General features: G+C 53.3%; 2 protein-coding genes across 6 annotated transcripts in view; both read left to right on the forward strand.

Moving 5' to 3' along the window:
* The first annotated feature begins 11301 nt into the window (after positions 1–11301).
* Positions 11302–13584, forward strand: LOC112404954 (left-right determination factor 2-like). Its single transcript, XM_024753145.1, has 3 exons — positions 11302–11551; positions 12745–12889; positions 13221–13584. Exons 1-3 carry the CDS (start codon positions 11302–11304, stop codon positions 13582–13584), a joined length of 759 nt encoding a protein of 252 aa, XP_024608913.1.
* Positions 13585–16522: 2938 nt separating this feature from the next.
* Positions 16523–24432, forward strand: part of TMEM63A (transmembrane protein 63A) — a 32661-nt gene continuing 24751 nt past the window's right edge. Inside the window, exons 1-3 of one of the 5 annotated variants that reach the window (XM_024753167.1) lie at positions 16523–16633; positions 19786–19962; positions 21613–21967. In XM_024753167.1, the coding sequence (XP_024608935.1) occupies positions 21782–21967 (186 nt within the window). In that variant the 5' untranslated portion in view covers positions 16523–16633; positions 19786–19962; positions 21613–21781. Of the gene's footprint in view, positions 16634–17883; positions 17994–18058; positions 18076–19785; positions 19963–21612; positions 21968–24432 lie in introns of those variants that run through there. The other 4 variants (XM_024753166.1, XM_024753169.1, XM_024753168.1 and 1 more) reach the window with 4 other exon arrangements.

The raw sequence follows: 24432 nt of genomic DNA on the forward strand, positions 1-24432 counted from the left end.
TGCTGGGGAAGTGAAATAATTGGGCAATCAGCCAGGAGAAGGTCAGTGTGGATTGGGATGCTTCTTACCAGGGACTGGTTAGCTCTCTGGGGTAATCTTTGTCATGCGGAGGAAGGAGCCTGGCTTCCGGCTGTGGGTCTGGGGGAGAGTCTGGCCCTCTGCAGACTGGCTTTGTCCTAAAAGGCCCAGAGGTGGTGAACTCATCCCAAAGCCAGATCTGCTGTCCCAGAGGACAGGAGGTGGGAGGGAGTCGGGAGGAAGGGGGAGAGCTCAACACCCCTGACTACGGGCCTGGCCGTAGGCCTGAGGTTGAGAACGCTGTAGGGAGATAGATGGTGGGAGCCCTGACCACCCTCCTGCCCCTGGAGGCCAGGATTTGACTCCAGCTAGAGTCCCGGCTGCCAGCTGAGGCCTCATGAGAAAAGATGAGGGTCAGAGGTCATCCCATGGGCTCCATCGGTGGGGATGAGCTGGACCTGGGCCTGGGCTCAGAACCAAAGAGGACTCAGGTCAGTGAAGGCTGGAGCCCAGGAGCAGGTTCCCTTCTAGATCAGAGCCCAGCATCTGGGGGCTCCAGGAGGGTCCTGTTCCCTTACAGCGGGGGGCAGACACCACTCTGGGAACCCCAGAGACACCCCGAAGCCCAGCCCCAGGTGCCCTGTGCCTGCCACAACCCTGTACCCTTCGGCCTCCCCGACCCCAGACATGGGGGCCCGTGTGGTTTTTTGGGGTCTCTGGATACACCCCTGCCCACAGGGTGGGCTGTGGGCCCTCCCTGCCCTCCCAGAGCAGCTTGGTCTCAGCATCAGCAGGACCGGCCCTTCCCCGGGGCTCCCTGGGCTGAAGAGGGTGTGGGGGAGGCCCGCGATTCCTTTCATCCACACCTTCCCAGCGAGGCTGGGTCCTGGGTTCAGTCCTTGCTGGGCAGCTGTGTGGTCTCAGGGGGATCATTGAGCCTCCCTCTGACAGCTGTCTGCTGGTCAGTTGGGTGAGGCAAGGAGAGGCCTGGCTTCTGGAAAGAGGGCCAGGAAGGACACCTTTGCAGCCAGATAACAATGGCTGGTCTGGATGGAGTGTTTACTCTGGGCCTGTACCTCATTGAACTCTCACCGTGAGCTCGTGGAATACATATTAGTGCTCCCACCTCACAGACAAGGAAACCAAGGCGCAGGCACGGTGATGAACTTGTCCAAGGTCACTGGCCAGGATTGGCCCCCCTCCGTGCTCTCATTAAGGATCTATGACCTTGGATCAGGGTCTTAACTGCTCTGAGCCTCCTTCCTGCAATGTCAACAATGTCTTCCTCCCAAGGGTGTGAGGGGGAGTGAGGGAGAAATGGGAGGCGAGTGAGGCAAAGGGAGAGCCCAACCGGGGCAGGGGTGAGGCTGTGGAACCACCCAAAGCATGGCATTTAGGGTGCCCTTGGCCCATGGTCTCCAGCCCCACTGAACTCAAGCTTCCTCTTGTATCAGCTGCCCCTTTGTCTTCTCAGCTGCCCCCAGGTTACAGAGAAGAGGCAAAATCACCAATATACATTTGCTTAATTAATTGAAGAGAAAGAGAGGCAGGAAGAGGAGCATATGGAGACGTAGGGCTTCTAGAAGGTCCTTCCTCAGGGCAAGATTTGAGGATAGTCTATGTGGATGATTTTCTTTTCGGATTTTTTTTTTTTTTTTTGCGGTACGCGGCCTCGCACTGTTGTGGCCTCTCCCGTTGCAGAGCACAGGCTCCGGACGCACAGGCTCAGCGGCCATGGCTCACGGGCCCAGCCTCTCCGCGGCATGTGGGATCTTCCCGGACCGGGACACGCACCCGTGTCCCCTGCATCGGCAGGCGGACTCTCAACCACTGTGCCACCATGGAAGCCCTGGATGTTTTTTATTTGGGGGGCAAATCAGAGACTAATACTGCTTACGACTCCCTCAGGGCAGGTTGGTGGAGGTTGGGGCGGGGGAGAAAAGAAAAGAAAAGAGAGGGAGAGGGGAAGGAAGGAAACAACCTGTATTACAATCACAATTGTGATTTTCTGAATTCGGGAATGTCTTGGCTTTAAAAACGCAGAGGCATGAGAGCTCTCCCAGTAAGGCCCCCAAGAAAGAAAGGAAAAGATGAACTCTTGAGAGACACGTTTCGTGCCGGGGAAAAACAACACAACTGCTCCCTGCACGTGGGAGAAGCAGCCGGCAGTGAAGGAGATGCCATTGCTTTAATCTGGGTCTGGACATCTCTCTGTGACACAGTCACCCGCCCCCTCCAGCTGCCCAGCCTACCCAGCCCTACTGGAAGACCTGGCCCTGGAAAATGGGTGCCCAGATGACCACACAACCGCGTCTCCATGGTGCCCCTGACTCGCTTAGTCTGATGTGGGTCCCGCCTTCCGGCTGGAGTGAGCTTCCACCCACTGCCCCTGTAGCCGTTGAGACTCCCAAGGTCAGGGCACAGCATCTCACTCAGCGAGGGCCTGGGTCCTGTGTCCCAGATGCTCTCCCTCCAGGCCTCCATGGTTGCCTTCTGGTGAGAGGGCTGCGGAAAGGTGGTTGCCAGGCCAAGGCTACAAGGTCACAGAGGGGCTTTGTTCTGGGCCTGTGGCTGGGGCAGTGTTCTACCGGGTGGACTCCCACACCGCTGACCTCGGCCTGTGCTGGAAACTGCAGGAGAGCCTCTTCCTGCAGGGTCCCTCCAGCGCCCTCTCTCAAGGAGCTTATCATGCTCGCTTTCAAGGAAATGCTTAATGAAATTCCTTTGTTCATCACAGAGTATCTGTTGAAGATTGCACACCGAGCTGAGGCGATAAACACGACTCACACGATCCACCCCCTGTAACTCAGCCTCCGTGTGCTCCCTTCTACACATGGGAACCGCCTGACAACAAGAACACGACTGTATGTTTCTCCCTAACAGGATCCACCTGTCTTTCCTACCCGTGAAGCAATTCTCTCTCAGCTCCAAAATGAGAAGGCCCACCATCCCAATAGTTATTGTATCCATCACGGGCTATATTAGTTCCTCCTCAAATTTGGTGATGGTCTCACTAAATATTCTGTTTCCTACTAAATTGTAAAATTGACCTTCAATAACTCATGTATACAACTTTTTGAAAAGGGAAGAAGGAGAGAGGAGAATGATTACTTTTTACAGATCAGTACATGCACGAAACAGGCATAGAGAGACAAAGCTACCACCATGCTCACTCCTGTAACAGTCACCAGGTCATAGTCGGTATCTATGGTTTCCGTCTTCACCGACTCATGCCGTGTTTCCCTAGCCCTCAGCCAGAACTTCAGCTGCTTTGGGTTCTGGAGTGACCCAAACCTTCATTCCCCAAAGGTCTGAGTCCTCGGTTATCCTGCCTTTTTGGGGTTGCTGTAGTTTTCAACTCACCTCTACTGTTGGGAAGCAAGTACCAAGTGGGTCCCCAGAGAATTCCCTGGATCTCAGATAGTCTTTTTTTTTTTTAATGTCATATTTCTTTTTTTTTTTTAATTCTATTCATTTATTTTATTTTTGGCTGCATTGGGTCTTTGTTGCTGCGTGCAGGCTTTCTCTAGTTGCAGCGAGCGGGGGCTACTCTTTGTTGCAGTGCACAGGCTTCTCATTGCGGTGGCTGCTCTTGTTGCGGAGCACGGGCTCTAGGCACACGGGCTTCAGTAGTTGTAGCGCGCAGGCTCAGTTGTTGTGGCACACGGGCTTAGTTGCTGCGCGGCATGTGGGATCTTCCCAGACCAGGCCTCGAACCCATGTCTCTGCATTGGCAGGCAGATTCTTAACCACTGTGCCACCAGGGAAGCCCTCAGACATAGTCTTCTTTGCCATCACTGTGTGACAGTCCCCTATTCCCCTTGGTAGTCGGGATCAGTCATACCAGCCAGGGGAGTAGCTCCGTTTTTGACCTGGTGGTTCAGTGATAAGGAGCCTAAAATGGCCAAGTAGATGTCACATCTGAGGATTCAGTGGAACCATTGATGTGTCCCCTGGTAGAAGCATGTCCTGCTCCATGCAGGACAGTGGGATTTCAGTTGGAAGATGTACAGTTTTTAAATTGCAGGCCCATATGACTCACAGAGAATGGTAGCATATGTTTGGAGGCAGGAGAGGGCAGGACATGTTTTCACTCAATATTGATGGAGCCCCTACTGCTGCCTGCCACCATGCCAGGTCCTGGGGATCTATCAGTGAACAATTCAAGGTTGTTCCTTCAAGAGCTTGCTTTCCATAGGGAATTGTGGGAGCATATTGGAGAAGTGGAGCAGAGAGGGAGGGTAGCCTGGGGTTTTCAGTAGAAGGTCTTAGATACCACGTGAAGGGCGCTCACCACCCCTCTTGCCAAGTGCCAGGGTAAAACCCTCTGTGTCTGGGAGCTCAGAGGGAGAGCTTAGGATAAAGGCTCTCTACCAGGGCAGGACCAGTGTCACTCACCGTCCAGGAGCCAGGCCTGCCCTCAGCCGGGCCCCAGGAGGACAGTGGTGTACGAGGAATGGGGCCCCACCACAACTGCTAACAGCTTGGTTCTTAGTAGACCATGGACAGAAGATGGGTATGGGGTTCAGGGCTTTCATAGGGCTGACTCCCCTCTTCTCTCCAGGCCACTGGTGGGTAGAGGGTAAGAGAACAGTGGTACAGTATGTGTATCATAGAATTATAGTATAAAGTATGAAGAAGGAAATTGATAAGTCAAAAATCACTGCTAGCCTGAAGGTATTTCCTAAAAAGTTTGTACACAATGACTGCAAATACTCAAGTGAGCGACTGTAGAGAGAAATCAGAGGTAAATATTAGAAACAAGGAGCAAAATTATCCTTCTTAGCAAATAACTCTTTTTCTCTTTCCTAAGAAAGCAAAGGAATACATCTCTAAACACTACGGTATTGCCTGGTTTGAATTTAAATAAATGGTATCCTGTGTCTTTCGGGTCTGGCGTCTTCCGCTCAGTTTTCTGTTTGTGATCAGCACCGATATTGTCTATAGCTTGGTTCATTTTCCTTGCTGCAGTATATTCCATTACAGGACTATACTACATTCTATTATCCATTACACTGTTGATGGATGTTTTTGGTGGGTTGCTTCAGTTTGGGCTCTTATAAGCAATGCTGTTATAATCATCCATACACGTGCGTTTCTGTCCAACAGAGTGGACTTTCTAGGTCTTTGGGAAATGTGATTTTTTTTTTTTTTTTGGTGTCTTGAACTGTAGTAAATACTGGGAAAGAATTCTCCAGTGTGGCCGTAGAACTTCACACTCTCATTAGCAACATCGGAGAGTTCTTGCTTCTCCAGATCTTCACCAATCTTCCGCAAGATCCATTCTTGATTTTGAAAAACTCCTACTACGGATACTTCCTTAATATGACAGCATGTGTTCATCTCAACTGTAAAGCTCATACTTAATGGGGAAAGAGTAACGTAGTCCTGTTAAAACAAGGGACAAGACAATGATATTTATTATCATCAATTTGATTTCGCATTGTTCTGAAGGTACTAGCTAAGGAAATAAGACAATAAAAAGAAACCAGAGGAATACATTTTTTTAACATCTTTATTGGAGTATCATTGCTTTAGAGTGTTGCGTTAGTTTCTGCCGTATAACAAAGTGAATCAGCTATATGTATTCGTATATCCCCATATCCCCTCCCTCTTGTGTCTCCCTCCCACCCTCCTTATGCCACCCCTCTAGGTGGTCGCAAAGCACCGAGCTGATCTCCCTGTGCCATGTGGCTGCTTCCCACCAGCTATCTATTTTACGTTTGGTAATGTATATATGTCCATGCCACTCTCTCACTTCGTCCCAGCTTACCCTTCCCCCTCCCCGTGTCCTCAGGTCCATTCTCTACATCTGTGTCTTTATTCCTGTCCTGCCCCTAGGTTCATCAGAACCTTTTTTTTTTTTTAGATTCCATATATATGTGTTAGCATACAGTATTTGTTTTTCTCTTTCTGACTTATTTCACTCTGTATGACAGACTCTAGGTCCATCCACCTCACTGCAAATAACTCAGTTTCATTTCTTTTTATGGCTGAGTAATATTCCGTTGTATATATGTGCCACATCTTCTTTACCCATTCATCTGTCGATGGACACTTAGGTTGCTTCCATGTCCTGGCTATTGTAAATAGAGCTGCAGTGAACATTGTGGTACATGACTCTTTTTGAATTATGGTTTTCTCAGTGTATATGCCCAGTAGTGGGATTGGTGAGTCATATGGTAGTTCTATTTTTAGTTTTTTAAGGAAACTCCATGCTGTTCTCCATAGTGGCTGTACCAGTTTACATTCCCACCAATAATGCAAGAGGGTTTCCTTTTCTCCACACCCTCTCCAGCATCTATTATTTGTAGATTTTTTTGATGATGGCCATTCTGACTGGTGTGAGGTGATACCTCATTGTAGTTTTGATTTGCATTTCTCAGAGGAATACATTTTTAAAAAGAAGAATTTAATTATCATTATTAACAAACATTGAGATTTTGTACCTAGGGACTTCCCTGGCGGTCCAGTGGTTAAGACTCTGAGCTTCCAATGCGGGGAGTGTGGGTTTGATCCCTGGCTGGGGAACTAAGCTCTATGCTGTGGGCGGCATGGACAAAAAAAAAAAAAAATTGTACTAGAACATATATACAATGGAATATTACTCACCCGTAAAAAGGAATGAAATAGTTCCATTTGCAGAAACGTGGATGGACCTAGAGAGGATCACAGAGTGAAGTAAGTCAGAAAGAGGAAGACAAATATCAAATAATACCGCTTATGTGTGGAATCTAGAAAAATGGTACAGATGAACTTATTTGCAAAGCAGAAATAAAGTCACACATGCGGAGAACAAACTTATGGTTACCAAGGGGGGTGGGGTGGGATGAATTGGGAAATTGGGATTGACATGTATACACTACTATGTATAAAATAGATAACTAATGAGAACGTACTGTATAGCACAGGGAATTCCACTCAGTGCTCTGTGGTGACCTAAATGGGAAGGAAATCTAAAAAAGAGTGGATATATATATATATATATAACTGATTCATTTTGCTGCATAGCAGAAACTAACACAACATTGTACAGCAACTATGCTCCAATAAAAATTAATTTAAAAAAAGATTTTGTACCTAGACAATGCAAGAGAATCAATTAAGAACTACTACAAATGATAAGACTATTCAGTATGGAGGCTGGGTTCAAAATTGGTACATAGAAATCAACATTCTTCAATGATACAAACAATAATTGGCAGTGCTGTGGAATAAAAGATCCCATTTTCAAAAACAAAAAAATATAAACTAAAACTACTACTATAAACGACCATAAAAAATATAAACTATCAGTAACTGATTTAACTATCTATCAAAATGAAAACTACACATACACTGTAACCCAGGGTATCAACTTGTAGACATTTATCCAAAAGATACATTCTTATATGTATAAAGTGTCATTTATACTAGGCGATTTATTGCAACATTATTTGTAATAGCAAAGGATTGAAATGGAATTTGAATATTCACTCAAAAGATTCTGGTTATATAAATTATGGTACATGTATATAAAAAATTTATGTAACAGTAAAATAAAATAAAAGAATGTGGCAGTACTATATAGAAGATTCTACAAGGTATATTGTTAAGTGAAAGAAGAAAACTGTAGGAAATATGTGTAGTATGCTAATCTTTGAGTTAAAAAGGAAAGAAAGAAATGTATCTGCATATATTTGCATAGAATATCTCTGAAGGATACCTAAGAAATTATGGTATTTCCTCAAACCTAAGAGTTTTTGATGCTGGAGCTTCCTTCTTCTGACCAGGGCTGAACTGTGTCACAAATTCATATGTTGAAGTCCTAACTCCCAGTACCTCAGAGCGTGACTGTAGCTGGAGATGGTGGTGCAGGGGGCTTTTAGGGGTGATTAAATTAAATGAGGCCCTTAGGGTGGGCTCTAAACCAATCTGACTGGTGTCCTAAGAAGAGGAAATTTAGACACATGGAGAGACACCAGGGATGTGTGTGCACAGAGGAAAGACCATGTGAGGACACAGCAAGAAGGTGGCATCTGCAAGCCAAGGAGAGAGGCCTTAGAAGAAGCCAAATTTGCTGGCATCTTGATCTTGGACTTCCAGCCTCCACACTGTGAGGAAATAAATTTCTGCTGTTTAAGACCGCCCCCTCCCCTCTCCCCACTAACATTTCGTTACGGCCGCCGGAGCAGCCTGAGACACCAAATGTCATCAGAAGGTTGTTGCACAAGAGTGTCCTAACTGCCACCTGTCTGTCAGTGATTATGAGACAAATTCTGATTTCAAAGAGGCAGCGTGTCAGAGACAGCAATAAACCCCTTTGAATCAATTGAACTAACAACACTGGTGCCTCTGGGGTGGGGGGTGGTGGATAGAGAGACTGGGGCCAGGGATGGGAGAGACTTTTTACTGTACCATTTACAGAATAAAATTATAATTTTGAAAAGGGGGTATGGATCACGATGATAGATTAGTAAGATTCCTACGGTGGGAAAAATATCTGAGTTTCTTTGTTAGCAGACTGTCTCTGGGGAGGAGAAGTGGGAGGTGAGTAGCAAAGGCAGGGAGGCTGACTTTTTAAAAATATATATTTATTTATTTAGGCTGCATTGGGTCTTAGTTGTGGCCTGTGGGATCTTTTAGTTGCAGCATGTGGACTTCTTAGTTGTGGCATGGTAACTCTTAGTTGTGGCATGCATGCGGGATCTAGTTCCCGGGTCGGGGCTCAAACCTGGGCCCTCTGCATTGGGAGCGTGGAATCTTACCCACTGGACCACCAGGGAACCCCCGAGGCTGATATTTTTCATGAACATCTTTTGCACCTTTTGACTTTTGTGCTATGTGTATTAATTAACTAGAAAATAATTAAGAAACATTGTTAACTTAAAAAATTAAAAAGTTAAACATGGTAAGTTAGTATCAGTTGAAAGATCCCTACCATTTATTGAGCACCTATTGTGTGTGTGTGGGGGGCGGGAGTTTGTGAGAGGCACTTTGCTGACATCTCCACTAATACTGACAAGTTCTTTGCAAAAAAAAGTACATTATCCCCATTTTGTAGGAGGAAACTTACACTGAAGGGGATAGAAAACCCATCTAAGGCCACACAGCAGATTAATGGCACAGCAAGGACTGAACCCAGGGCTCACCCTTGCCAGAAAGGTGTGGATAAACGGAAACATGGGTCCTTAGTTCTCTCCTGTTTCCCACCCTTCTCAGCCCAGGGAGCCCCAGGGAAGTGTTGGCCCTGCTAACGCGGAGGCCAAATTGCTCTGGGAGGACAGGGAAGGCCCACTGCCCACCCAGAGGCGTGTCTGGAGACCCCAAGGAGCCACATGGGCCCCCAGGTCTGGGGTTGGGGAGGATAATGGGTGCAGGGCTGGGGCAGCCCAAGGCACCTGGGGCTGGGCCTCGGGGAATTTCAGAAGCACCACAGCAGTGCCTGCCCTGCTCAGGAAGGGGACAGGTGTCCCTATTCCCCCAAAGACCCCCAGATGCTCTAATCCACAGGTGAACTGGCTCCCAGCCTCCAGTCTTCATCAACCTCACAGCTCACTTTAGTTCCAAGCCCAGGCTCTGGTCCAGTTTGTCTCCAACCGCAGAGTCCGCAGGATGACCTCTGACCTCACATTTTCTCACGGCCCTCAGCTGGCAGTCTGGACTCGGGCTGGGGTCAAATCCTACGCTATTAGGGGCAGGAGGGTGGTAGTGGGCACCTGGCCACACTCCTCACCTGCCTTCCTGCCTCAGTCCCTATCATCCATCTCTCCTGGACCCTCTGGGGGCCAGGTCTGCTGCCCACACCCCAAGACGGCCGGCCCACTGCCCTCCGGGGTACCCTCGGCTGTGGGCCAGGTCCAGATTGGCCCGTAATCAGGGGTAGTGACGCCCTGTTCCCTTGGCCCCTCTCCTCCCTTCAAGATCTGGCTCAGGGGCCACTTAACCATCTCCAGCCATCTTGACCTGGCAGGGTGTTAGGCCAGACACAGGTTGGGGTGGAAGTGGGGGAGGCCTGGCTCCTTCTTCTGCATGACAAAGGATGGGGGCTGCCCTCCCGCCCAACCGCTAATCAGCCCATTGTCAAAAGTCTCCCAATCCACATTCGATTTCTTCTTTTGGCCTCTGGCTAGGGTTGCCAGATTTAGCAACTAAAAATATAGGACTCCTGGTGAAAGGTGAAATTTCAATTTCAGATAAACAACAAATAATTTGTTAATACATCCCAAATTGTGTTGGGTATTTCTTCTGGCAGCCCGATCCCTGGTTGATTGCCCAATTGTTTTATTTCCCCAGTGAAACTCTTCAACCAGGCAAATCCACGTTCACGTGGGGAAGTCTCAGGAAACTGGGGGACATGTCCCCTGCCCCTGTCCAGCCCTGATCACCTGGATTGAGTCCACTTGGCTAGCTTCAGGGGGTTGAGCAGGACTCTGTCTGGAAATAGCTGAGGCTGTGGAAAGAACTCTGGGCTGGGAATCAGCAGACCTGACTTTACGCAGGCATCCATCGAGAACAGTTGTGAGCCTGGGGATGTTTGCCTCTCTGAGCCTTGGTTTTCTTGGCTCAAAAACTGGAGGACGGGATGGACTGGATGGTCTTTTCGACTCTGACCTCTGAATCCATGCACAGCCAGGAAGAGGGAGAGGATGGGCTTCCTTATTGGACAAAACCCCATTGGAACTAAATTATCCCAGGCTCCCTTGCCTAGGAAGACCCCCCAGAACACCGGGGAAAATCATGGGTTTTCCAACCGCGGACAGCCCAGGAGCTCAACAGCTCCTAGGAGCCCTTTGAACGCCAGGCTCAGACGCTCATCCCGGCAGGCAGGATCGGTCCTTAGGCAGAGAGTCCTGGTGTTGAATTGGCAGTTTAGCTGCAGCAAGGAACAGGTCTCTACGTCTACACTCCAGAGACGGGAGTTTGCTCTTTGACTTGCGGGACAGGGGATCTAGCACAGAATGAGATCCCTGCCTCTGCTTCAGGAAACAAGCTTTTAAATTTAACTGGTGAGGGACCCCAAGTCAAGGTAGAGGCTTCTGACCCACAACAATAGCCATCTGTCTACAGTCCAGACAGCCCCCTCCTCGGGGCTCAGGGACCTGTCTGGCCGCTGAACTCCCAGGAGGTCCGAGGGGTGTGACCTCCCTCCCTCCCGGGCTCCCTCCCTCCCACCACCCAGGCCCAGCCCAGGCCTGGCTATAAAGCTGGCCCAGCCTGGCCCTCAGCACACCCAGCTGGGACCCTCCCGGAGCCTCGTCCGGGGACACGTCCGCTCTGCCCCTCCGTCCCCCGAGCAGCACCATGCGGCCCCTCTGGCTCTGCTGGGTGCTCTGGGCGCTGCCCCTGGCCGGCCCCGGGGCGGCCCTGACCGAGGAGCGGGTCCTGGGCAGCCTGCTGCGGCAGCTGCGCCTCAGCGAGGCTCCCGTCCTGGACGAGGCCGATGTGGAGAGGCTGATCATCCCTGCCCACGTGAGGGCCCAGTACGTGGCCCTGCTGCAGCGCAGCCACGGGGCCCGCTCCCGGGGGAAGAGGTTCAGCCAGAGCTTCCGAGGTGAGGCCCTCCCTCCCTGCTGCAGCCTGGTCCTCGCGGGGTGGGGGTGGGGGGGCTGCTCTGGGGAGGCGATCTGGGGGCGCAGGCTCCCCAGGGCGATGAGGAGGGACCATGGACTGTGAGGAAGGCTGGGCCCGGGCCCCTGGTCTCTGTCTGCACTGAGGGCCCCACCCCTCGGGGCCAGGAGGAGCTGGGCCAGGCTGGACCGGCTGCCAAGGCCAAGGCAAGACCAGATATCATGGGGTAGGGAAGCAAAGTGGAAAGAGGGGAGAATAGAGAAGAGAAGACAGACTGTCAAGGGGACTTTGTGCTGGTGAACAAAAAGGCTGGCCTCAGCAGAGACTGTTGCCTCAGAGAGAAAGGACCTCTGAGTTCAGTTCTCAGTTGTGATATTAGTTTTACTTTGTACAAGTCACCGAACAACTCTAGCCTATTTGCGTTTCTGGCAGTGAGATTAAAGTAGCTCTGACTACTTCCCAGAGTTGTGGGCGTTCTATGAGATGGGAGGTACCAGGTCCGGATCCTGTTGCAGCCTGTCACCTCCCTGGGGCTGGGGCTCACCTCCTCAGTGCCCAGAGATAGACCCAGGAGCCTCAGGTGTTGGGGACATGCTGCTGGTGCCTCTGAGGAGGCTGTTGTACCCATCCTCACCATTTCCCTCAGGGCTCAGCAGTCCCACAAAAGTTGTTTACAGGCCCCTGGCTACTCTTCCTCCTTTGGGGGACATTTCACTGGGCATAAGCAGGGAAATGAGAATAAATTCTGGGCTCTTCCTCTGGCTCTTAGGAAAAGCCAGTCTCAGCCGGTGACCATAGATTTTCACTAGCTGGGTCTTCTGCCTCCCGCGCTCCATTCCCCCTCCTGCCCCTTTGCCTAAAGAAGGCTGTGGGTTTGTAGTCCTCACTGGAAGCACCAGTCTTGGCAGGGCGTTTCAAAGCTGCCCCTACCAGGTGAGGGCAGACGCCACTAGTAAACAAGCCCCAACCTCAGATGATGGGGGAGAGCCTGCTTGGCCCTAACAGTTTTTCTAGGAGTGGAGGTGCTCTCTTTCTGGCCTGGCCCATCAGTTTCCCAGCCCCCAAACTCTCCCTAGGGATTACTGGGGAAACCCTGTTCACTGGCCCTGGGCCCTGCCACCCTCAGAGCTCCCCTGGTGCCCGGAGGGGCCCCGCTGACCCCGCTCGTGTCCCCAGAGGTGGCCGGCAGGTTCCTGGTGTCCGAGGTCTCCTCGCACCTGCTGGTGTTCGACATGGAGCAGCGGCTGCCGCCCCACAGCGAGCTGGTGCAGGCCGTGCTGCGCCTCTTCCAGGAGCCAACCCTGGACCTCAGGGATTACGGGTAGGTGCTGTGGGTCAGATGGGTGAACCCGAATAATGAGGCAAATGGCAGAATTAAACTTATATTGAAATGGGCAACTTTACAGGGTGCTATGGGAATGGATGAATATATAAAATTTCTCCTAACAGTCTTAGGAGTAATATCAGGTCGAATTATTTATTTGGGCGTTATTTCTAGTTATCCAGCATTTTGAACATAACAAGAGATGGACCATAAGTCTCCCTCCAGATGCCCCACTAAGCCCCGCCCTGGGCTCCCTGACCTCTGCCCTCCCAGCTGACCTCTGCCCCCCCAGCTGACCTCTGACTCTGCCTCTCCTTGCCCCCCACAGAGCTCAGGGAAACTGTGATCCTAAGGCACCAGCGACCGAGGCCACCCGCTGCTGCCGCCGGGAGGTGTACATTGACCTGCAGGGGATGAAGTGGGCTGAGAACTGGGTCCTGGAGCCCCCAGGCTTCCTGGCCTATGAGTGTGTGGGCACCTGCCAGCAGCCCCCAGAGCCCCTGACCTTCAGGTGGCCATTTCTGGGGCCGAGACAGTGCATCGCCTCAGAGACGACCTCGCTGCCCATGATTGTCAGCGTCCCGGAGGGAGGCAAGCCCAGGCCCCAGGTGGTCAGCTTGCCCAACATGAGGGTGCAGAAGTGCAGCTGTGCCTCGGATGGGGCGCCTGTACCAAGGAAGCTGGAGCCGTAGGTGTGGGGTGCAGCCATCGAGGGACTTGGCTTGTGTGTGTGTCAGAAGTGTTCCAGGGTACCAGGAGAGATGGGGATTACTGAACCGTGAACAGCCATCGAGGGACTTGGCTTGTGTGTGTGAGAAGTGTTCCAGGGTACCAGGAGAGATGGGGATTACTGAACCGTGGATGGCTCATGCTCTGTGCTCTCTCCGGAGTTCTTCTGACCAGTCAGCTCACCTTCTGATTTTTGTTTCCCAGGAACAAGTCTCCCTGGCCACTGGGTAACCCCTGCCCAGTCTACCTTTTTTTGACATTATTCACTGCACTGTATCCTAAGCACTTATCTGTGTAGATTTTGTAACCTAAGAGGAGAAACCACAATTTGTCATTGTTTCCTCGTCCTGTCACTGGATCTGGGCTGAGCTCTGTGGTATGGGTGGGAGATGCAGCTGCCACTCTGGGCTTAAAACCTAGGGTCAAGTATGGGTTGTGCATTCCCAACTCAGATAATAAGGGTATTCTGTAAGAAACAAATAAAACAGATTTTATTTGGTATTGCTATGTTTTACCCAGAATCCTGCAAATTGTGAGGGAACAGAAAGTTCTATAGGGATTAGGTCAACCAGATTAGAAAACTAAAGGAAAAGCTTAAAAAGACTTGTTCGAGGTCTCAGTTAAGGGTGATACAGGGTGCTAGGATCAAAATGCATTGATTCTAAGGTACCTGTCCTCTTAGGATTAAGGCAGGATTTATTTTGGTCATTGTTGTTGACATTTTTACTTTTCTGGGCACAGGGAGTGGGCTTTATTTCAATTCTACTTGATACAAAATTTTTTAAAATCTGTGATCAAAATCATCATCAATATTACAAGAATGTGGGTCACTCCTTTAGATTTGGGGGCAGATAAAGGGAGCAAATGATAAAATGGTGAATATAAGATTTTTGAATGCCAAGATTACACTGGCTTTTAAACTGAGTTTGATGTAGGATCTGGGCCTGGGGCATGGATGTCTTGGATTCCTTGCCAGCCAGGCTTCACAGCTCTTATTAGCTATAAATTCTATATCCTCTAAATTTTCATTTTCTTGTCTATCAGATAGGGACAGTCCCTGACTCCTGTACTTTTACTGGAGATTTAAGGAAATAGTGTTTCGTTTTGTTTGTTTTTTAAATATTTATTTAGTTGCGCCAGGTCTTAGCTGCAGCAGGTGGGCTCCTTAGTTGTGGCATGCTTGTGGGATCTAGTTCCCTGACCAGGGATCAAACCCGGGCCTCCTACATTGGGAGAACAGAGTCTTAACCACTGCGCCTCCAGGGAAGTCCCAGAAATAGTGTTTTTATAAGCACTCTCCATACTGCCTGACACGTAATGGGGGCTATGGTTATTTCAACTCACATTCTGATCTATCTTGGCCTTCTCTTGATTTTGAAATAACCAACTGAAAGTCAAATTTAGAAATCCCTTCCCTCTCTGAAATCAAGGATCCTAACTTTTCTCTTTGTCAGTGGCTCCACTAGGTTAGGGGTTAGAACTTTGCACTTCCCTGGGCCCCAGGGCACAGACCAGGCAGGGGGTGGCTCCATTAACTGAGGCAGGGACAGAATAGGAACACGCAGGTGGGGCGTATGGGGGGCGGGGCAGAGAGTGGACAGAGGCAGTCTGAGAAGACAGGGGCAAGTCCGGCGGCCACACCCAGGAACCTGCTGGAGGTCAGGCGTCGGCCCTTGGCAGCCGGAGGTGAGAGCAGGAGAGATGGTCAGGCCCCTGCGCAGAAGGACAAGGGCTGGGCTGAGCGCAGGGGCCGAGGGCAAACTGTGGGAAATAACTAGCGGCTGTGGGTGGAGGAGAGAGAGGAAGCCAGATGGGACAAAAGGAGCTGTTGGAGAAGCAGGAGACATCCCCTACCCCATCCCACTCCAGAGAGCCCCAGGCTGGTGCTGGAGGCGTGGGCAGGGAGAGAAGGAGAACATTTTGACCATTTCCAGGAAAGAGGAAGACCCAGAAATGGAGGACAGGTCAGAGGCCCTGCAAAGCTGCACACGTGCGGAGTGAAGGCCTGTTCAGGATTTACTAATTTCTAGTGCTGGAAGGGACCTGAGTGGAAGCTTCGGTCCCACCCCCTCGTGTTGCAGACGACGAAACCGAGGCCTGCAGAAGAGGGCAGTTTGGTGCCGCAGGCAGGCGGTGGTCTTTGGTTTCACAGGGTGCGGAGTCCTCACTGAACCCCGTCCTGCGTGTGGCCCAGCGCACACCCCGGCGCCCCCAGGGAGCTTACAGTCCAGTTGCGGAGGCCGCTGGCTCATAGGAAACAGCTGGGCTAGATGGGTGGCACCCGGCGGCCTGGTCCTGGCAGTACCCGCTTTGGCTCCAGGGGACCGCTGAAAATACTGCGACCTCCGTTTGGGGCCAAACGTAGGACGCACCCACCCACCCTCCACAAGGCGTTCCCTGTCCGGCTGCCCAGAGCGGTGGGGGAGCCGCGTGACCGCGGACTGCGTGGAACCGAGGTGCGGGCTGAGCCCAGCCGAGCTTCCCATCCTCCCACTCTCCATGGCGGGCCGAGGAGCCGGTCGCGGAAATTCAGTGCAATACAGGACAATCAAGAACGTTTCCTGATGCTCTCCCCGAGCAGCCCCCGGACGCGACCACCCTGTGCTAGGCCCGGGGCTCCCCGAGGTGCCGGGACAAGGGGGACGCGCCGGGGGCTGGGGAGAGGAATTAGCCGTGGCGGCGCCTTCCTCCGTCCCAGGATGCGAGCCGGCCCGGCCGGGGCCTGCAGAACATTAGGAGGAGCTGCGCGGGCTGAGCAGCCGCCCCGGGGCCAAACCAGGGCGGAGGATCGCCGAGGGGCGCACGGTCCGGGGAGCGGGAGCCGGCGGCAGCGCAGACGCCTGCCTCGCCGAAGCTGCAAATTGAGCAAGCAGTGGGCGCGGGTCTGCGCATGTGCACGAGTGCCGGAGTTTCACTTTGTAACTTTTAAGTAGTCTGGACGCCGCCCCGCCCGGCCAGGTGGAGCCAGACAACCTCCCCGGGCCGCGCCGGGCCGCAGCGCCGCAGCCGCAGGTAAAGGGGAAGAAGCGTTGGGAGGGGGGAATGTCGCCCTCCGCCTTTCCTGGGACGTGCAGGACCTGGGGTCTACGTCAGAGTGCCATGTCTAGTGTCCGGTTCTGGGGTGCGGCCCTCTGGCCTCCGCAGCCCCGACTCCGGAGCAGGGGGTGACCGGGTGGGTGGGAGGAGAAGGTCCGTCCCTGGGCCCCGCAGACCCCGCGCCCCTCTTCCAGCGCCGCGCCTCTCCACTTCCTAACGACTTTTCGGGATTTCCCCCTCCAAGGCTCCAACTTTTCGCTTTTATGGCTGATCCCTTTCTCTTCCCACCCCTCTCTTTGGGGGTTTGTCAGCTGGTGTCGACCTCCCAGCCTAACCCGGAGCGCAGGCTGGGGGCCCTTCCTTCTCCGACTCTGCGAGGTGGGCCTGGGAAGGGGCCAGGCATCTGAGTCACCTGCTGCTGGGAAGGTAGAAAGCACCTTGGGGCTGCTCCCCGGTGACTGCTCCCTGCAGCCCTGGTGGAGTCCTGAGGAGGGAAGCTGGGGGTTTGGGGAGGGGTGGGGAGGGCGAGGAGAGCTCTGCCAGGAAACCCAAAACGCAGCCGTGCCAGTACCTGATAAGCCCGGCCACCTGAGACTCTGGCGTGGCCTCTGTCTTTCAGCTCAGGCGGTGTCCTGAAGGGCAGCAGGCCACAGCGGTACACAGAATGACCCGCCAGCTTCCTTCCACGCTGAAGTTGTGTGGCTGTGTCCCAGCCCCACAGCATGCAGGGTTTGAGGTTAAGCCGGTGGACTGTGCTCACCACTCCAGGCCCAGTGCGTACAAGGCGGCATCCTGGGGTCTTTCTCAGGCCCTGGCTCCTGCAGGGCTGTGGACAGTCGTTGGCAAGAAGGAAAGACTCCAGGTCGTTGCTTATTGGAGAAACGACCCGTATTTCCCTTCTCCCTTCTGCACGCCCATTGTCTTTCTACCTTCTCCCCTCCTCTGACAGCTGTCAGGTAGTCCTGAGTCTGCTTCTGCATTGAGGTGGATGTGTACAGAAGCAGAGGCCTCCTTTTGCCTTCATTCACCTCTTGTTTGTTTAGTTTGGGGGCAAAGGTCTCCCTTGGCTGTTCACTGGGCTGTAACAGGAGAAATATCAGATGGGGTCCTGCTACTCCTAATGTTGTCTTTCCCACTGTCTGGAGAGGCGACAAAATAAGAGGAGGTTTTGAGTGCCTACGAAGGCTCAGTGCTTTATGGACATTGCCTCTCACCAGCCCTGCAGGAGAGATGTCATTGTGCCCATTTTATGGAGAAGGAAGCCAGATCGCAGAGTGCTTAAGCCACTTGTCTAAAGGCACGTGGTGCTGAGACCCTGACTCCAGAGCCTGCTCAGGTGACTGCCGGCTGCCCCCGCCTCCCACTGCAGCCAGACCCTGTGCCGTTTCCTTGGCGCTCCAGGGCTTGCGTCTGTGGAGGTAAATGGTTGTCCAGGTTCCTGGGCCCTGTCTGGTGGGGCTTTAAGGAGAGGTTTGCAACCTGCCATCTAGAACATCAGAGTCACCTCCTGTGGCAGAAGGCCTGGAGCTGCTTTTCATCCTCACAAGGTCGGAAAATTTGGTGATGATAAAAATACCCTGAATTTGCAAGAGCTGACGATGCTCACAGGCTTCCCGCAGCGTTGTGTTGCCACTCCTGGCAGGGCAGGCGTAGAGATCTTCAGGTGTGCTACAGGGGCCAGCAGCTACCAGCTCAGGTGGGCAGGGGGTTAGCATTGGTGGCTGACTTCTTTGGCAGTTTTGGGACCAGCCATGGCATCGAGCTCTCAGTCTCACTGACCACAACCAGGCTGTATGGTGTGTGTGGGCTGAACTTTGCGTTGGGGCCTGAGTCATCTGCTCACCTGGCGCCTGGGCCTCAGAAGTATATCTTGCCTTTCCTGAATGAGGTGCTGAGCAGAGAGCTCTCTGGAAGGCATGGATAAGACTAGGCATTCGCACATGCATATCTGACAAACATGGGATGAGTGAACATTGCCAGGCAGGGCGCCTTTGGCCACAGGGCCTACTTGGTGGTTTGGCCCCTGCCCAGCACTGCCAATCTTTTGCCCGCTGAGCTAGCTCTCTCCTGGTCACCACCAGCTGAGTTCCCTTCTCTCCCCGTCCTGTTCCTTCCGAGCCTGGCGGGGCCACCCTGTGGTGCGTGTGTTTCCAGCTGCCCTCTCAGAGCGTGCCCGTTTGGGAGGATGCAGGGGGCTGGCCCTGGAGGGACCGTCATGGTTCAGCAGAATCTGGACTTTCCATGGGTAACAGACTGCAACTAAGCAGAAAGTTCTGAGAGAGAATGCGGGCCCCCAAAGCTGTGCCCTCACCTGGAGGGGGAAGGCAAGACAGGCCACCTCTGGGGAGCCCTGAGGTTCCATCCCAGGCTGGTGGGACTTGATGGCTGACCTCACTGAGTCCTTCTTATCAAACCTTGTCAAACCACCCAGGGGAGCCTGTTTGACTTAGAGGCGTGACTGGGGCTGAAGGGGCGAGAGGAGCCTAGGTACCTGCTTCCCACGGGGCCTCTGCTCTCCCAAAGCTCAACACAAAGCAGCATTGGGGAGGCTCATCCTGCCCCAGCACCACTGCAGTAGCTGCCCCTTTCCAGGGACAATGCTCCCTCTGTGACCATTTTATGGGGGTGGTTTTTTTCTTTCCACTTCACTTTTCAAGCCTTCCTTGTTTGTTCTGCTGCATTCCTTTTTCCTGATTCTAGCCTTTGGGGGCCCTGGGGAAGCCTCTTGGGGCCTATATGAGGTCCTGGACTCAGCCTTCCTGGAGCCCACAGCTGCCAGTACTTCTGTGGGGGGAGGTCCACTGCCCTGGCTTCAGTAGGGCCTTGAGCCGTTGGATAAGAGGGGGCAGGCTGGACCCTCAGGTGATGCTGGGGAAGAGAGAGGAGAGAGGAGCAGGGCAGCACAGAGGAGCGTGGACCCTCCGTAGTGCTAGGAGTCTGGGGAGAGAGCCGGGGCCGGAGAGAGCGCATTGGAAAAAACCACAGGCTCCACACGAGCGTTTGAGTTCCGACTCAAACATTGGGGCACGTGTGAGTGCAGGGGAAGTGTGCTGCAGGGTTTCAGACCAGAAGCCCTGAACTGGAAGAGGGCAGCTCCCACGTGACTCTGACTGTCTGTGTTCCTTCAGGGAAGTCTGTAAAGGCTGGTGCCCCATGACCCCAGTCAGGACAGCCCTGCAGGAAATAAGTGGCGGACCTGAGGCAGCTTGGGAGGGTGGCCAGGGCTGCCACTGCCTTTGCTAGAGCCTGCATCAACTGAGGTCCTCTCCAAGGCGTTCATCCACACTTCCTTCCCCTGGCATCTGGTAAGTGCGGGGGACAGGAAGGAGGGGCGGGCCTTTGCCAATCAGTGTCAGGCTGGGCGTTCCGCTGGGGTGGTGCCAGGGGGTGGGGTTTAAAGGAGGGAAGCTAAGACCATCTGTCTGCCTGAGGCAGCTTTTGTGGCTCTGCCATCACATCCTCCGGCCATTGCCCAGTCTCTTGTAGGGATGAGAGAGTGACTTGGCCTTCTGAGGAGTCCTCCCATGCCCTTGACCTGCCACCTCCCCCCACCCACCCTGCACTTCCTGTCGTGTGTGTGTGTGTGTGTGTGTGTGTGTGTGTGTGTGAGACTGTCCCCAACCCAGCCGTCCCAGGGGCCAGAATTGGGAATCACCTTCCCCCAACACACATCCTGCCAGTATTACTGCGTAGTCCAAATATCTGTCTGTTCTCTGTACCTCCTCTTCTTGTCCCCAAGATTTTTGTCCCTCTAACAGGTAGAAAGACCAGACTTAGCTGAAGTCCCCTGGGAATCTAGGTTAACCAGATTTAAGGAGGTGGGACCTTGAGAGGAAGGTGTTGCTGAACATTTCTCCAGGCTCTTCAGCCACAGACAGTGTGAAAAGCAGGCCAGAACTTGGCTACTAACTCTGGGGCCTTTGGTGTTTGGAGATTTCCATTAGTTTCACCTGGGTTACCAGGCTCCTCGAAGGAAAAGTCAACAACCAGCCTGGAGCGATATTTGCTTTGGAAATGCTGGACCTTCCAGTAAGGCTAGGGGTGTAGGAATGAGAGGGCAGAGCCTGGGGAGTGCTCCAGCGGTGCACGGTGGGCGACTCAGGGGTCCTTGAGGAGGCCTGGGATCCCATCCTCCTCACCCTAGACCACCCCCTTTTGCCTCCTCTGTCTCCTCTCTGCTACCCCTTTCCTGGCTTTTAATCTCTCACTAAACTAACCCATGTGTGTAGCCGGCTGCAGAGGGAGTGTGGCGTGGTGGAAAGAGAGCTGGCGTCTGGGACCCAGGAGGCTGGGTCTGAGACCCAGTTCTGCCCCCACCAGCTCCTTAATCTTAATCTCTGAGCCTCGGTTTCCAAGTGTATGGAGTGGGCCTGTCTCTGAGGCCCCGGCCTGACATCCTATGAACTCTTGTCTGTGGCTCAGATGATCAAGAGTTGTTGGGCTTCCCTGGTGGCGCAGTGCCTGAGAGTCCGCCTGCCGATGCAGGGGACACGGGTTCGTGCCCTGGTCCGGGAGGATCCCACGTGCCGCGGAGCGGCTGGGCCTGTGAGCCATGGCCGCTGAGTCTGCGCGTCCGGAGCCTGTGCTCCACAGTGGGAGAGGCCACAGCAGTGAGAGGCCCGCGTACCGCAAAAAAAAAAAAAAAAAAAAAAAAAAAAAGAGTTGTTGCACTTGGACACTCTTCCTCCTCCTCTGTTGATTCCTGTGCCCTGCCTGGTCTCCCCTGCCTGCCCTCCGGACCTCCCAGGGTCCCGCTGCAGGAATGACTTCCCGGCAGTCGTCCCTGAGGCTGGAGGAACTTGGCACCCCTTAGGCAGGCACCACAGCAGCTCCTGTCCTCCCCTGTCCTCCTGTTCACCCCCGCTGGGGAGGCGGCCAGCTGTGTCCTGGGTGAGCCGTCCACCCGGTGCATCTGACCCTTCGGGCTGTTCCCACAATGGAGCTATTCTCTGTAGGCTCTGCCGGCGCTCGGGGCCAGTGTCTGCCTCTCCCCGATCCCTGTGCCCCACCAGCCCCTGGAGGAGACACCCACCCTTGGCTCTGCCAGCGCTGGCTGGGGAAACCACGGGAGAGTTGGAGCCCTGACCCTCCGCCGGGTCCCATTCTCCAGGGAGGACCAGCACGATGACTGACTCCCCATTCCTGGAGCTGTGGCAATCCAGGGCAGTGGCCATCCGCCAGCGGCTGGGCATCGGGGACCAGCCCAATGACTCCTACTGCTACAACTCGGCCAAAAACAGCACCGTGCTCCAGGGGGTCACCTTCGGTGGCATCCCCACTGTCCTCTTCATAGACGTCAGCTGCTTCCTGGTGAGACTCCTTGGGAATCGTGTCAGTTCTTTGTTTGTTTAACCTCCATCCCCCAACTCCCCACCACCCCAGGGCTTTCTGGGAAACTCAGGTGAGGAGCCAGCAGACATCCCTGGGTTGAAGTCCTAGCTCCGCTACTTCGCAGCTCTGTAACCTTGGGCGTGTTACATAGCTCGTTGAGGCCTCAGGTTTTTGCTCTATAAATGGAGGTAATAATTTTTACCTCGAAGATTCTGGGACAAGATTAAATAAGGCAATGTATGTAAAGAATACACATTACGATTCTTTTGATTATTACCATTGTTACCGAGTTATCAGCCTGTCACGTGTCTAAGGCCCCTGGGAAGGGTCAGTCCACAGGGATGAGAGATGTGAATGAGCATTACAGCAGCTGCAATTCCCAGTTTATAAATGTCACACCCCTGTTCCCCACTGGGGTCCCTGGGCCTTTAGAGGATCAGATGAGAAAAGGAGAAAACCGGGGAAAGGCGAGATCGGTGCCGGCCCTCATAGGTGGCCTTTCTTTAGTTCAGACCTCCTTGTTCCCAAAGACCGCCCCCCCCCACCCAATTTGAAATATGCTGTATTCTCCCCTAGACTGGCTCAGACATGCTAGGTGAGATTTACTGGGGCTCAGGGGCACCTTCTTTGGACAAGTGCCCATGGGATGGTTGGTCCCTCTTGTCACCTTCTCTTCCCACGTAGTGGAGGCCATCTGATTAAACAGGGTAAGAGGGGCTGGAGGGAGTAGACCCCTTGGACTGCTTTGGGCCAGAGGTTAGGTGGGGGCCTGGGGGAGGGGGGTTAGGGTAGCCCGAGGGCCCCCGTCCCTGAAGGAGGCGAGTATCCAACCCAAGTTTGCTTGGGGGGAAAAATGTTCACAGGAAGAGGGAAAGGGAGTCCTAACTCCTCTTTGCATTTTCCTCCCAAGGATTAAAGTCTAAATTGTTGCCTTAGACTTTTGTGACATTTGTTGGTCCTCTAAGGGCAGATGTGGGAACCCGTGTGCTACTCATGTTGCTTTTACGAAAAAGGGCTCTTTAAGTGCCGAATAACCCACGTCTTGGAGCCAAAACCCATTTGTAGGCTGAGAACAGTCACATCTACCAGCCTTGGTTGGGAGGAGGGAGTAGGCAGGAGAGTGGTGATGGATTTGAAGGTTGGTGGGATTCATGGAGGAGGGTGGCCCTAGAGCTGTGATCCATCCAGCGTCTCCAGGGAGGGGAGGGTCTGGGCCAAGGAGAGAAGTCCGGAGAGGCAGGCTGGGGTGGGTATGTCTTGGTTGAGAAGAGAGAGTAGCTCTCCAGTGGAGCGTGCTGGTGGGGGTGGATTTGTATTGCAGGAAGTTACGGGGATTGGGGGTGGGGTGGAGGAAGGGACCCACCAAAGAGCCAGAGGGGCCTGGAGGAGAGAGGTGCGTGGGAAATGTCCACACCGCTCGAGCCAAGGGAGCAGCAGCCAGGGCAGAGGGCAGGCACTTGCCAAGCTGCCTTCATGTTTATCCGACAGCAGGACTCACCTGCCTTTGAAAATATATCACCAGCTTCCAGATTCACCTTGAGAAAATTCTGCTGGAACTCAGCCCCTCTGGGGTCCAAAACCCACATTCAAAGTGAATCAGTTATACATATACATATGTTCCCATATCTCCTCCCTCTCGCGTCTCCCTCCCTCCCACCCTCCCTATCCCACCCCTCTAGGTGGTCACAAACCACCGAGCTGATCTCCCTGTGCTATGCGGCTGCTTCCCACTAGCTATCTATTTTACGCAAAACCCACATTTAAAACCACAGTTCCTGACTAGGGCAGGCAGGGATATACTGATTAAAACGCTGAGCCCTGAAGGGAGGGAGCCTGTCCAGGGAGGGGAGACAGGCAGGAGCAAGACAGAGGACCTGCAAAGGTGGACACGGAGGGAGCGAGGAGACAGTCTAGAATCGACAGACTTTTAGAGCGGAAAGGGGGTTAGTCTTGAGTCCAGCGCCTCGCGTTGCTGTTGGGCACACAGGCCTGCCGTGGGCCCCGCATGCTCTGCGCCAGGTGTCTCCAGGGCTTGCCTCCAGGAGAACCAAACTCAAGATAAAGATCTGACCACTTCTGGCTCAGCTTCCAGGAGCTCTGCTACCTCTATTCTGTAATGAAAAATGCAGCTCTATGTAAAGTGAAGGAGGGAGCTGGTCCCCAGGGCTGCTGTGAGGGCCTTCCTGCTCAGGAGACCCTGCAGGCAAACCAGGGCTGAGGAAGGCTGTGGCTGTCAGGGCTGCCTTGAGACTAAAAGAGCGGGACCTGAGTGCTTGACTAGGGGGCTGCCGGGGCAAGCTCCGTGTCAGTGTTGACAGCCTCTGTGGCTTGGGCACAGGGGACAGGAGCTGGTGAAGGGGGTGAGCACGGCATTGAGCCCTTGAGCTGTGTGGCCTTGGGCAGCTCCGTGCCTTCTCTCTCCCTTTTAGCCCTCCTGAGTCCGG

This window comes from Neophocaena asiaeorientalis, unplaced genomic scaffold (genome assembly GCF_003031525.2).
Source record: "Neophocaena asiaeorientalis asiaeorientalis breed wild unplaced genomic scaffold, Neophocaena_asiaeorientalis_V1.1 scaffold634, whole genome shotgun sequence".
NCBI lineage: Eukaryota > Metazoa > Chordata > Mammalia > Artiodactyla > Phocoenidae > Neophocaena > Neophocaena asiaeorientalis.